Source organism: Meles meles, chromosome 10, assembly GCF_922984935.1.
Source record: "Meles meles chromosome 10, mMelMel3.1 paternal haplotype, whole genome shotgun sequence".
In the NCBI taxonomy this organism is placed as follows: domain Eukaryota; kingdom Metazoa; phylum Chordata; class Mammalia; order Carnivora; family Mustelidae; genus Meles; species Meles meles.
The window spans coordinates 45,500,123-45,515,449 of record NC_060075.1 but is presented as its reverse complement, the minus strand read 5'-3'; the positions used below and the strand labels follow the sequence as shown (position 1 = coordinate 45,515,449).

General features: G+C 41.1%; 1 protein-coding gene across 8 annotated transcripts in view; it reads right to left on the bottom strand.

The window, feature by feature from the left end:
- The window catches only part of PDE1C (phosphodiesterase 1C), a 536,493-nt gene that overhangs the window by 298,040 nt on the left and 223,126 nt on the right, over positions 1 to 15,327 (bottom strand). For 2 of the 8 annotated variants that reach the window (XM_046020566.1, XM_046020568.1), the window contains exon 3: positions 4,307 to 4,333. The exons of the other annotated variants lie outside the window; for them this stretch is intronic. In XM_046020566.1, coding sequence (XP_045876522.1) covers positions 4,307 to 4,333 — 27 coding nt within the window. The remainder of the gene's footprint in view (positions 1 to 4,306; positions 4,334 to 15,327) is intronic. 8 annotated transcript variants of the gene reach the window in all.

Sequence of the window (15,327 nt, the reverse complement as noted above, 5' to 3'; positions counted from 1 at the left end):
GAAGGTATTAGACACTTGGAGGAAAAAAAAAATAACTCCTTATTTTGCCTGGCAACAGATAGAGGCCGCTCTGTTATCTACATGTGCAATATCCACTTAACCGATTATCTCCACATGTTTTTATCCTGGGCTGTCTTCCTCCTACTGTCCAGAATGTTTTTGAGACATGTGTCCCTTTGAGAGAAAGCCTAAAGAACCAGCAAAACATACAGCTTTAAGATAAATGAGAACATGGAGAAAACAGAGAGAAACAATTCTCAGCTATCCTATTAGACTTTAATATGCCCATACTTCCAGGCACCGTGAATAAGAAGCAACACTATAGCCCTCTTTGTGGTCTAGTGAGAGAAGAGTATATAATAATGTAAATACCTTCCCAAATGACCCAACTGTTCCCAATGACCTTCAATACTCAGATCTATTATAGTGTGTACCACATTCTATTTTGCTTTTCACATTATGTCTTAACTACAAAACCATGTACCTCTCTCTTCACAAATCACAGGCAATTTCTTGTACAGATGACCCTTGAACAACACAAGTTTGAATTGCACATGTCCACTTACACACAGATCTTTTTTTTTTTAGTTAAATACAGTACTATAATTGTGCTTTTCCTTCCTTATAACTTTCTCAATAACATTTTCTTTTCTCTCAGTTTAAGTTAAGAATATAGCACATACTATATATAACATACAAAGTAGGTGTTGACTGACTATATTATTGGTAAGGTTTGCAGTCAACAGTATAAGCTATTAGTAGTTAAGTTTTGGGGGAGTCAAAACTTATATACATGTGACTATCAATCTAATTAGATTATCAAAAAGTTATCTCATCACAGAAATTATAAAATGAGTAAATCAGATATAGTCAGAACCAGAACTTCTTACACTATCTAAACTTAACTAAGATTTCACAATCTACCAAGCAACCAACAAACCCACCCACCAACCTAGAATTTATACCTGATAAATCAAAAAACTTTATTCTAATGAAAGTTTTCACTATCTGATGCGGCTTAAAACTCCAACTCCTAACCACTCTGACCTAAGTATTTCCATAGTCCAGACATGAAAATTGCACATGAGTCTGCAGAGGTCCTTGAGGTTTGTAGATAAGTCATTATTTGTACCTCTGCCTCTGATTATGCTGACCAACCACAGCATTTCCAGGCACACTAAAATAGAGGTGTGAGTGTGTGTATGTGTGTGGGTGTGCTGGAAACGCTTCTAACATAGATTCAGCTTACAACACCATCTCTGATAGCAAATCCTTTCTTTAGTGGCAGCCCAGAAGTATTAGATTATTTCTGGGTATTTGTGATTATTTTGTACATGATCTAGCATTCTTTCTCAAAGATACAAACTTCTCAGAGCCAGACCTGATAACTTGAAGTTGCTGCTATTTAAAAACAACCTGATGAGAATTTTAGGGGGAGCAGTTCTCCTGGGTAATCCTCTCTAGCTGTCAAATTACCATGTCACCACTTCAACAAATCTCTTGGAATGACTGGCCCCTGTGGACAAGGCTCAATCACAAGGTGAAAGGATGGCTCCCCTTAATTGTGTTGATTTAAAGCCTAACCCAATAAGGGCTTCTATGCAGGGAGAATCTTATCTTCTACTTACTGATGCTCTTGCTAACCCAGTAAAGAGTTTTTATAACATCATTCTTTTGGTTGAATTTCTGGTCTTGGAAGAAATGAGTACATTTCCCTTAATATTAACAGTGATATTCAGAAGACATCACTATCATAACATACTCTACTGAAATCTGCCTAGTACTTGATAAAATATTTAAAGCAAGATACCTACCTCAGTTGAGCTATATAGTAGGATGATGATGACTTTGAAAGTCAGAGGATTTGTTTTTTTCTTTAACATGGCTTTGAAAAGGTGAATAAATACATAAGTGAAATGAAATGAAACCCAACACAAGAAGTTTAAACAAAGGTAGATTATTTTTGTATCCTGGACTCTCTTTCTCCTAATGTCCAAAGCAAACCCATGAGATCTAAAGCTTTTTAATATAACATTTAGTTTCCCTACATGAAGCCACTGGCTTTATCTGACTAATTATTAACTGAAGTCAAATAACGACACTTAGCATTCAAATAGCCCATTGAGTTTACACTAGTATGTTTGTCCCTAACATGAAAAGGGAGTCACAGCTCCTCTCAGTCCAAATGAATCACCAAATAGACCAACCTCTGACGGAGATATCAAGATATACTTAAAAGTGTCTACCATTCATCAAATGAGGTATCCACTTCATCCAAATTTACAGATCCCTAGAAAAGTTCTCAAGCAAGATCATTCTGAAAAAGACTACAGGTTTGGTAAATGAAGACGGTCTCAACTTCTTTAACACCCTTCCATCAAGAGCTATAATCTATGTCCCCTTCTTTTGAATCTGAATTGATTCTGTAATACCTTCACCATTAAAATGCAGCAAAAGTGACATTGCCCCAGTTTCTGTGCCCAAGCTGTAATGAAGAGACCAGCATCTTCCACTTCCTGTCTGTTGAACACATAGGGCCTAGGAAGGCAGCAGAAAGTACAACCACCCCGAGACCACCATGCACTGAGAAGCCCAAGCTCCCATGCTGGAGGATAAAAGCCACATGCAAAGAGAGAAAGAAACAAAGACCACCAAGTCTCTGCACACATGCGTGAAGAAGCAATCTTGGAAGTGGACCCTCCGTCTCCAGTAGCTGCAGCCCACTCCAGCTGCATCAGGTTCAAACCACTCAGCCAAGTCCTTCCTAAATTCCCGACCCATATCACTGTAAGCAGAATAAAATGGCTGTTTCAAGCCAGAAGTTTAGAGATGGTTTGTAATCAATGAGAGATTAGCAGACATGTATCAATTTCATACGAAATATGTATGCGATTTAAAATAGAAGAGCCCAAACCAACCCTCTATTAATTTGCACTTTACATGACTTCAGTGAAGCTGGAACAAGACAGTCTATTTTTTTATTAGATCGACATAATAAAAAATGCGATAGCATTCATGTAAGATATGCAAAAATATGCTTTCAAAAATAATCGACATAGTAATTTGAAACTTGACAGGTTTGAGCGGCTCTCTTGTAAAACTCCTCTAACCTGTCTATTTATCTCTTTTTAAAAAAAATTGAAGCAACTTTGAAATATTTCATACCCCAGGTTAACTACATGTAAAAATGATAAATTACCTTTTACTACTGATGACTATTATGCCCTCTAATCTGAGTGATTAATTTACATCCTGTTCAGTGGTTCACAAGCAATTACTACCCTGAACCCAATGAACCTGAACAAGACAGAATTATTTAGCCATCTGTGTGAGCTCACTATATTTAGAAAAGTATAGCAACTGCTAGGAAACCCTAAGGTTGCATTCATCTTCTCTCAACGATGCGTGCACCTCTACACTGCATATCAAACAGTAACACCCCTACTGTGGATTATTGACTTTATTTGGAAACCACAGGACAGGACTCTCTGCCTTGAGACGATGGTCAAGAGAAAAGGTAAGATTAAAATGGTCATCTGACTGAAAGTACCATTGCTGAAACCGACTGGCAGATTTTAATTGCATTGGTGGGTTTTTTTTTTTTAATCTGAATATAATCTGTTTAATGTCATAATACCAAAATCAAATACAATCAATGAAAAGCAGACACTAGCCTTTTAGTCTGAACTCTGGGCTTCTAATGCTTGGCAAACAAAAGATCTGAGCAACTCTATTTCTTTGGAATGTGCTTTCCCAACTCTTCTCAATAAAATGAAGTAATGGAGGATGATAAAAGATGATATTCTACTTTAAATTACCTTTTCCATGGTTAAAAAAAAAAAAAGACCATTAGTGCCCTTAAAGGAATTTGTACCTATGCTTTGAGCTCAACAGCATTTTATCAGAAAATGAGGCAAATAGGAATTGCAGGCAAAGGAGAATTCAAATACTTAAAGATGCTTTTATGCTCCCATCCATAAAGCTTCAGCACCGCCCAGCCCAGGCCCTCTCTGGTCAAGATTTTAGTAAAATCACTGCCTATAGGCAGATCTATAGTTAACAGGCCTTTTCATCCACCAGATCCACTCTCACGGGAAGACAGACACTTATGGTGCCACACTAAATGTCTACAACCAATGTTTAATACAGCAGCAGTAGTGATCCAGAGATGAAGCAGGCACCTCGCTGAGAAGGAGCCAAGAGACTGTTCATTACACTGAACGTCCACCATGAGCCAGGCTTCTGACGAGTTGCGCCACAAATGACTCAACCAACGAGCTCCCCTTTCTCAGAAAGACACTCTTACCTCTGGGATGTTTTCTTATATTTCCTCCTGTAGGAAAAGAAGCATAAACACACATCAGAAAAGAATTTGTGGCAGGCAGTGAATTAGAAAAGATAACTTCAGCAGGGACAGGCATGAAGGGGAGAACTTTGTGGGAGGTTCTTTCGGTGAGGCTTATGGGTTTCAAAGCCCAGCTAAAAAAGTTTTGGATTATTGTGTGATACTGTGGTCAGATGCCTATGACCAGCCTTAACACTTAAAAATAGCATCCCGAGAGCTCAATGGCTCTGCCTTCCTATGTTCATTCTTCCCCTTTGAGAGCACTCTAGAATCTGGTTGAAGTCAGGTTTTAAAGGTTTCAAATCTCAGCCCCTCCATTTATTAGGTTCATGGGTTTAGTGAGAAGTAACTGGAAAGGATCCTATACAGCATCTTTTGTCTGGCACATATAAAATGGCCAATAACCATTAGGTATTTGTATTGTCACTATTATTACTATTACCCCCACCATATAGCACTGAAGTCCCTTTAAGGATGTGTCTTTTACAGTGAAAATGAGTAATCATGTAGCTAAGTCTTAAGATCAGACACAAGCTCTTCAGATAAGAAAGAAGGGAGGAAAGGGACAATGAGAAAGTCTAGAATAAAGAGTGGTGAGAGCAGCAGTAGGAACTTGTTAACGGCTCAGCAGCTGTGGGTCAGTTTCTGAAGAAACTTCCCTAGGAGCAGAAGTGGCTGGAATTCTAGTCTACTTCTGCTATTCGGCCTTGGGCAAATCTACTGGGCATAGGGCTTCTTAATCTATCAAATAGAGATAACATCGGCCCTGGCTATTTCACCCAGGTCATAGTGGCATTCAAGGGGAAAGTGGCCACCAAGTTTATTATCCCAATATCACCAATATCTCAGTGGTTTTCAGATTTGTGTCATTTTTCGCAGGCTCTGAAGTCTCTCAAAGGAGTCTGAAGAGGCCCTTTACTGGAGGGGATTCAAGGAAAGAAAAGTGCTAGAATAGGAAAATGCATCCTTCTGGTAGCGTCTCCAGGAAGTGCAATGCTTCCCAGTTGTCCTTAGTTCCACACCTGCACTCCCATTACAGTCACTGCACCCAGGAAGCCAATCCACTAATTTGCTCATAGAGCCATATGTCACACTTTTTTTTTAAAAAAGGGCACAGATTTTCAGATTCAGAATCATTATGATCTGTTACACCTCTGTTAAAATGAACATATGCACAGTGGTGCTGATTGTTAAGTGAAGGAAGCAGCATGCAACATAAAACGTACAGGGTGATGGCTGCATAGTATTCCATTGTGTATATATACCACATCTTCTTTATCCATTCATCTGTTGATGGACATCTAGGTTCTTTCCATAGTTTGGCTATTGTAGACATTGCTGCTATAAACATTCGGGGCCATCAAAAGAAATGAAATCTTGCCATTTGCAACGACGTGGATGGAACTAGAGCGTATCATGCTTAGTGAAATAAGTCAATCGGAGAAAGACAACTATCATATGATCTCCCTGATATGAGGACATGGAGAAGCAACATGGGGGGTTAGGGGGATAGGAGAAGAGTAAATGAAACAAGATGGGATTGGGAGGGAGACAAACCATACATGACTCTTAATCTCACAAAACAAACTGGGGAGGTGGGACTGGGAGAGGGGGAGGGGGCTATGGACATTGGGGAGGGGAGGCGAACCATAAGAGACTATGGACTCTGAAAAACAACCTGAGGGTTTTGAAGGGTCAGGGGTGGGAGGTTGGGGGAACAGGTGGTGGGTAATAGGGAGGGCACGTTTTGCATGGAGCACTGGGTGTTGTGCAAAAACAATGAATACTGTTACGCTGAAAAAAATAAATAAAATGAAAAAAAAAAAAAAACGTACAGGGTGATTTTACCTAATGTACCAAATAGTTATCTGAAAGGAAACACCAAAATGATAACCATGACCCCAGGGCAGTGGATTAATGCTTTTATATTTACTATTTTTACTATTATTTTACACATGTATGTAGTCACATATGTAGATATATACATATAAGACTATGCAAATATATGAAGATATTTATGTTTGGATTATACCATATATATACATATATACCCAACTAACAGAGTGGGTTAAAGCTTGGGCTTTAGAACAAACTCCATGTGTTCCAGTCTTGGCTCTGGCACTGAGCTCTACGGTATGAGACCAGTTATTCAACCCCTCTGAGCCTTGGTTTCTTTATCTATAAAGTGGGAATAATCAGAGAACCTCTCTCAAGACATTATGGTAAGAAATAAATGAGATAATACACGATGGAGTATTATGCCTCCATCAGAAAGGATGAATACCCAACTTTTGTAGCAACATGGACGGGACTGGAAGAGATTATGCTGAGTGAAATAAGTCAAGCAGAAAGAGTCAAGTATCATATGATTTCACTTATTTGTGGAGCATAACAAAGAACATGGAGGACATGGAGAGATGGAGAGGAGAAGGGAGTTGAGGGAAATTGGAAGGGGAGATGAACCATGAGAGACTATGGACTCTGAAAAACAACCTGAGGGTTTTGAATGGGCAGGGGGTAGGAGGCTGGGGAACCAGGTGGTAGGTAATAGGGAGGGCACGTATTGCATGGAGCACTGGGTGTGGTGCAAAAACAATGACTACTGTTATGCTGAAAAGAAATTTTAAAAAAGTGAAAAAAAAAAAAAGAAATAAATGAGATAATCCTCATGAATGTCAACCCCACAAAGGCAGATTTTTGTGTGGTTCCCCATAGTAACTGAGTGCCTAAGATAGTGTCTTGTGCCCCCTCTAAAGACTGTGCCTGGACCCCATCAGCAGGAACAGATCACTTGTTAAGCAGTAGCCAAGGGCAGAGGATTTATCTACAGGCGCAGAGCACAGTGTGTTATGGGTGTTGCCTGTGCCCTTTGCCCTTGTTAAGACTACTGTCTACTAAACTGGGCTAAGGAGTCTCTTAAGAAAAGATCAAAAAATAACCCATTAAGAGTGTGCAAAGACCAAAGACAAGGGGGCAGTCAGGCCAGATGGATGCCCCTGGCTTTGAACCAGAAGCCCAACTAATTCTATCAGCAGAGGGTATCTTCAAAGGTCAGAAGAAGACAACCTTTGTTGTTGGCTTCCACAGAACTCTCCCAGCATTTGCCAAGAACCATACAAAGTCACTGCTGGGAGCACTGAGATAATCAAAGATGGACAAAAATAAGAAGAGCTTCCATTTTCAGCACCTACAAGTAAAGAGCACTTCATAGATGGCTAATTCTCATGATAATAGCACTGTTGAAATTCACTCTCTGAAAGAATTGTTATTCTAAAAATGGAAGTTAAAATATGTACCTAAAAAGTGTTATGTTATGATAACAACCAATACAAGGGGGGCGGCTGGGAAAGCTTTGTGGAAGAGGTAGTCCTGGTTGACGGCTGGGATTTCAGAGGGAGAAATATGTTAACTACGAGGCAAACAGAAAGGAGGGTATGTCTAGTGGCCTCAAACCAGCCCAGCCCAGACAGATATAGAAGGAGATAGCAGGCTATAAGCCTAAAAAGTGCTGAGCACAAAGGTAGAAAAAGTAATACAATGTATACTTAAAAAAAAAAAAATGATACCTGGGAGAAGGGGTTACCTCTTGCAGTGCCTTGTCTCATCTCCCTTTATGTGGAAAGACAATAGGGTTTTGGGATGTAACAGACTTGGTTCAAAACCCAACTACCCACCCCTGCCCCCCCCCCCCAGCTGTGAGACCTCAGGCACGCTCTCTGCTAAATTAAGCTTTAGTACCCACATCTGTAAAATAGAAAGAATGATCTCAGAGGACACAGTGTTTTGAATTTGCCGAGTACATGCCTGCCATGTAGGCATTCTGAAAATGCCATGTAGGCATTCTGAGCTTCTTGAGGCCAGGGGTCCTGTTATATGGATCTGTGTATCTCCTCCAAGGGCTCACATATCAAACGGCACATGGATGGCACACAACGTGTTTCCTGGCAAAATAAATGAATCATTTATAGCTGTCCCTCGCACTTATCAAATACTGGCTGTGCATTTGGTAGACCCAAAGAAAGACCAAAATTTTGATTTTCAGTACTATCCACCTTCTTGGTACTCACTCCCCACCTTCCTAAACCCATCTTTGGCTTCATCGTCCTCAAGTGCTCTCTTCCCATCTTGTCCCATTTGGACACTTCAGAACCAAGACAGACCCAATCCAAACAGTGTCATCTTCTACTGGAGTTGAAAGTCGGCACTTAAAGTACAAGAGAAAATATACTTCTTTGGAAATTACCCTACTCAAGATCCAACTCACAGATCATTTGGACTGGGCAGGATCAGTGAGGACTGAATGAGCCTTACTTATCCTTCAGCTCTCAGCCGAGACATCACTTCCTCCTGAAAACCTTCTACAGTCTCCCAGACTGGATAGTGCCCCTTTTGTATGCCCCATGTTCGCCAGAGCTCACCCACGTCACTGCACTTGTCATTCCAGGTAGTTACGATCTGTTACACTGATGGCAATGATGGTTTGTCCACTACCTCCTGGTGCTCTCTCCTTCCTCACACAGTGATTGACAAATGGCAACTGCTCAATATATTAGCAGGGAATGAATAAGTGGATTAGTCAAGAAGCTGATCAAAAAATGCTTTCTTCCTACTCATTTTCCTTCTGTGTAGAAATGATATACAATAAGCAGTGAGGAGGCCTACCATAGCCATAGTTCTTTGCACACAGGAAAAATATAATGAGAGGAGGCTGGGGGCCTCACAGTTGTGGAGCATCTCCTCAGTTCCATGCCTATTATACAAATTCACTCACTTTGACCCCTACAGACCTTGGGAGGTCTACCTGACCTTACATTTGATGGAAGCGAGGCTCAGAGAGGTTAAGTAACTTGCCTAAGGATACAGAACCTCCAGCTGGTTGAGAAAGAAAGCAAACTCTGAAGTCTTCAAAGAAAATCAAGAAAGTATGCAAAGAAGTCAAAGGGTGCCAAAAGGGAACTTAGACACTAGACAAAAACAAACAAAACCAACAACAATAAAACAAACTGGGTCCTTCCCTTCCAAATGCAGGAAATGAATTGGAGACGAACCCAGTTTATTTTTGGCCTTTTGTTTTTAAGAACTTCGAAAGAATTTATTCCTGATTCATAACCTGAAAGACAAAAGGAATGTTTTTAAATGTTCTGTTTTGGTTTTTCAAACTTATTTCATATTTACAATTTTTTGGAACCTGAAACTTCAGATCACAAATCTCAAGACTCACATAGCTTGGCTGAGCTGCCGTAACAAGTAGAGAATGACCAGGAGCTGTTATTCTCTGGGATCTGGCAAAGCTGGCCCTGTGGGAGATGGAGACAGCAGGGCTTCACATTCGGGCAGAAGGTGGGTCATCTCCACAAGGCTGGGCCAAGGAAACCGCATCCATGAAGGGCTAGAGTAGTGCTTTGCAAACTCCCCAGAACACAGTCCGCCCTCCTCGCTCTTCTGAGAGACGTTACAGCACAATGCTTGAGATCCCTTGCCTGAGCTCAAAGCCATCTCCAACTTACTCCAGCCAATAAGCAATGTGACCTTAAGCAACTGACATCAGGTTCCCAACCACCAGTCTCCTTATCTGCAAAAGCTGGGCCATAATAACAACGTCTTCACAGGGTGATGTGAGAATCAAGTGTTAAGAACAACAAAGAGCCTTTAGCACAGGGCTGGGTACCAAGGAAGTGTTTGAGGGTCAGCTACTGTATTAATAACAGCGCTGCAAAAATAATGGTATTTCCATTCAACAGGTTTCCAAATTCTGTTTGGAAATAAAAAGGCTTTCATTCATTAATGAAGTAATGAAAAAAAGTTGCGGATTGCTTTCTAAAGGTTAAAAAAAAAAATTAAATACTTGCAATTCTCCTTAAGAACACCTGAACCAGAGAGGAAGCAGGTGCTATTCTGAGTCTTCCTAAGAGGGGAGTAGCTGAAACTCTGTCCAGCTTTCCCCCCAAACCCCATAGGTTATACACCTTGTCACCTACCCTCTCTGTGGTCCCAGTTAACCTAGCAAAATTACATACTTCCCTCCAATGTTGAAGTAGGGCCATTGCTGAGAAGGTAGGAGGGAAAAAAGTAAAACTGGGTATTTATGAACTGGAAACCATAACAATCCTTAGAAATATCTAAAGTTATCATTTGATAAGGATTCTTTTTATCAACAATTCCCTAAAAACTGAAGCCCATTGAGTTGCTTACAAAGAATCCCTACTCACCCTCCAGAAGTTAAAAGTCAATGCAGAGACATGATGTACTATAACGAGCACTGACTGACCCATATCCACTTACTCCTTTGACAAATTAGAAGATTCCTGGTCTTCACTGAAAATCAGGGTCTGTTTAAGCCTGGAATGTTTCTATGGAACCATGGATTGCCAAAGAACTATCAAACGGTGTGTGCATGTGTGTGTGTCTGTGACTGTGTGTATATCTGTGTGTCTGTGTACAGAATGGGAAGTGAGGAGCTGGAAAATCTCCCCAAAGACTTCAGTCCACTTACATCCAGCTGATCACATCTGAAGAAGTGAAAACTGATCCAGGAGCATCATCAAAGAGCAAAGACCACTGACTACCCCAACCCATGTTTAAAAAGGTTCCCCAAAGCTCTCCATAGCTGTGTCATCTAGCAGAGGTTTCTAGACCCTAAGTTTCATTTTACCTCTCCTGGCTTCAGCCAGGGAGAGAAAGGATGAAAACAAAGCAAGTGTAAAAGGGGTGATTCTGTCCACTGTAAACCTGGACCTGCCTGGGGGCAGAGCACAGACTGCAGGGAACAGGACCAAAAAACAGTGAGGTGGGAGAGAGAATGTTTCTGAAGGGCTTTATTCACTTTTTGATGGTTAGGCATTCCCAACGTACTGGGCATGCCCACAATCAAACAAATGTTAAGTTTCACATACTCCAAAGTCAAACAGATGATTTGGGAATCATTCCTGATAGCCTGGATAAGTGAGAGCTGATTAAGCACTGATGTTAAATTATGAAGAGGCTGGCTGGCAGTCTTTCACTTTTTCGAAGTGAGTATCTTTGAGTAAGAGCCATATGGGTGCTGCAATAATGAGGTTTATAAATAGGCTTAATATTCAAACAAGCTGGCTTTAAAAAAAATAAAACTTGTGCTGAGTTTCAAAGTTGACAGCAAGATACCTCCCAGTTGGGCACAAGAAGGTTTTCTGGTATGGGAAGTTGAATTTACAACAACTGAACATGAACAGTGGGAACTCGAGCTCAGCCTTCAGTGTTCTCCCGCGCTTCCAGGCAAGGATGATTCATTCTGATCCAGATCCCGTCAGATCCTGTCTCCATCCTACCCTACCAAGGTCACTACCACTCCAATGCACAGACAGCATTGGGAATCTTGGTTCTCAGCCTTCAGTTCCCTCAAGGGAGTGGAGACTGGGGGACAGACTCAGAAAAAACAAAGTACACAGCAAGACTCAGTTAACTGTGTGGAGTTCACTAATGTTCTCAGGAGTTCAGGTCACATGCAACTCCCTGTGGGAAAGTGGACGAAGATAAAATGTCACAAATACCCATAAAATGAGCAAGGATCTGAATGATCATCTGATCCTCTGGTTTTGTTTTTCACTAGCATATGGGGGGCAGACTGAACAGAACTGGGTATCTGGAAACTTCTACTGAACATGCCTTAAATCATTTGTAGGACCTCCTCTACATGTTGATGAGAATGGAAGGTCCTTGTATGTTTTTCTTATTCCTACCAGTGATTTCATTTCCATGATGCATACATTAAAACCTAGGTTTGCAAAGCTATGTGTATATTGATTGCTTGATGGCACTTCTCATTTTGAATAAGTCAACGCCAATAAGAAAGTGTATATAAATTGCAGTTGCTTGGCACCTTCTTGTAGAGTATTGGGGAAGGGGAGACAACATTAGAGAAAGAGAGGGATTTTCTTCCCTTACTAGTTCAGATATTTCTTAACTGATAAACTGCAGAGTGAAAATCCATGTAGGCAATGATTCTATTTTCCTGCTTGGCCGAAGATCTAAGGAAATACAAAAAATAAAAAATAGTGAAGTGACATAAACTCACTTTCACCTAGAATAACCCAATAATTAGGAAAGGGTTGTTTTTCTGTAAATCTTCTAGAAAATCTTTCTGCTTGCTTTTTTATTAGGGATAATTGTCCCACAGATTCATACCCTTTCATTTAGCCTTCTTAGTAAAGGAAAATCATACTCAGGGTCAGCAAGTCCCAAAGTACAAAATTGCAATATGTTTAACCCAAAGTGATGAGATCAAATTCAAGTGAAGAAGTAAGGTTTGGGGGTAAGGGTGGTGAATCTGAAGAATGAGAGAATGCTAATCTGAAACAGAGCTGTGACTAAGACAATCAATTCTTAACTCACTCCTGGAAACAAGTATGTTTCTATCTACTGCTGGCTGGACACTGGAAAGAGGAGAAATCTTTGAGAAAGATTAATCTAAACTGAACAACCCCACAGGAAGCCCCACCTGGAACAGCACCAGCTCACACAGCCAATCCACACTGTGTCCCATGCTCCCACATTCCCGAAGCCCTGCTTCTTCTTTGTTCTCCCTCCCCAGGCCCCTTGTCTGCCTGCAGACAGCTGGCCAGACACAGAAATCCAAATCTCTTGTGCATGCCTGCTTCTCTCCTGGGCCTGGGTTAAAAATTCCAGCACTCAAATTACCAGCGAACGCCTCCCCAAATGGGACCCCTCCCCAAAGAAAGCTGAAATCTTCCTCTGGAAAGCGTGGCTTTTTGAGCAGACCAAGCATTATTTCCATCTTGCTTTAAGCGAGGCAATGAGCTAATTACTGGCACCAGCAACAAAATATGGAAAAGGGTTTTTCAAGAAAGAAAATAGAAAGTAAATGTCATGCTTGTAGAAGTCCAGGTAGTACTTTTTTTTTTTTAAGATTTTATTTATTTATTTGACAGAGAGATGGAGATCACAAGTAGGCAGAGCAGCAGGCAGAGAGAGAGGAGAAAGCAGGCTCCTCGTTGAGCAGAGAGCCCCATGTGGGGCTTGATCCCAGGACCCTGAGATCATGACCTGAGCCAAAGGCAGAGGCTTAACCACTGAGTCACCCAGGCGCCCCGAGGTAGGACTTTTTTGCATAAGTTATTTATCCCTCTGGTCACGCATTTACAACCACTTGCTGTGTTATAAGTACAAGAAAACTGCGTGGGTGGGACTGGAAGAGGTTTTTGTGACCGCTTTCCTGGGCGCCTGGCTCCTGTTTAGATAAACATCAATGAGAAAGGCTGAAAACAAAAATATTTCTTAATATCTGTGCAACACTGCCTAAGTGGGGATAAATCCAAAGGATTAAGACAACATCTTACTCTTTATAGATCTATCCCTGCAATTAGAGGAGGGGTAGAATTTTTAACTTGAATTGTCCAGGGAGTTGCTTCAGCTCCCTACTTTGTTCTTCCCCATACGTGTTTAGCCAGAACAAAAACTCTATCTTCTGCCAAGTTTAATGTCAGTGACTGGTCTAATTTTTCCAAGCCTTTCCCATCTACTCCAGGAGTATTCCTTCCCTTCCCGCTCTCTTAGACCCTTCCTCCCAGCTCTTATCAAAACCTCCTTCTGGCAGAAAGCAGGGGAATTTAAGTCAATATACCAGCTCCTGGGGAGCAGAGGTCTTTCCTATTTCCTCTAAAACCTTCTCTCCCAGTAACATCATCCATATAAAGCTCTTCTCTGGACACAGACTCTGTAAATTCCAACAATTTAAATGTGGTAGAAATGAGGCAAACATCCAAAATACAGGAAAAAGGGGGAAAAAGTTAAGCGGCAGGTGCACTCACAGGGACCATTTTGAGCGTCTACTGCCAATGGAAATGAGTTGAACATTGGAAACAAATTCTCCTTGAGGATAACCTTTACTGCAACTATCCAAAGACTCCCAGAAATGGGTACTTTGAACAATTCCTTCTTTTTTTTTAAACAATGACTAATTTCAGTCCATAGTTTTATAGAAAGAATGACAATTCTAAACAATATTTATGGGGCTTCAATTTACAGTAATTAATCCTTTTGTTTCACAAATAAGCAACACAGGACTCTCTTCATGAAAGTGTTTGTGGTTCCTCATAGTTAGCAGACGGGATTTCCAAATAGCAACCACCTGGACTAGTATACTAAGTATAAAATTCTTCAGGGGAGGTGTTTTAAAGGTATTATAAGACCTGTCAGAGTCATCCTTAGACAAGAGTCAGAGAGGTAGAGGGAAAAAGAGTCAGATATTAGTCTGAATTTGAACTATTCCTAAAACACACATGGAAGTAGCTTTCAAAAACTAATCTTTCACTACTGGATTTACTCAGAGTGTCTCTAGAGTGCAGGAAAAGTCTTGGTTATTTCAGCATTTTGGTTGTTTGGAATCTGGATAAACAGAACTTAATGTTCTTTGGATGTCCAATAGTGACTTTCAGCCAAAATATTCAACGCATTCTCACGTTGATTGTTTAAGTTTTCACTCTTCTGGTGGCATTAAGGGAAAGGAAAGCTTCAGCGGAATCTTGAATATTGGGTCCCTCTGGAAGAGAATGAAAGTGAAGGGAGGGGGGGCCATTTGGGGAAGCCCTTAAAGAGCAGAGAAAGGACCGTGAACAAGGCACATGTAGTATGGAGGGTGAGAACCACAAGAGAACCTATGCACTGCCCCAAGAGACAAAGACCTAGTGTGTCCATCACAGGCCTCCTCTACGACAGCATTGTCCCCACAGGGTAGCACTGGGCAAGTCTAGACAAAGGATGGCTTCCTGCAGAGTCCAGAGAACCCCCACCCAGCCAACCTTCAACAGGCTGTACAGTGGTGATGGGCTCCACACTTGGGGTCTCACTGCCTGGCTCATGCCCTGTTTTCCCAGAAGGTCTGTAATGGGGGACTGGATTCTATTTGGCTTCTTGGGTCATGGTCTCTTTCTACCCTTAGAATATTGGGAATGATCCTTCCTACTCTCCAGGTTTCTGTCTCTACTCCA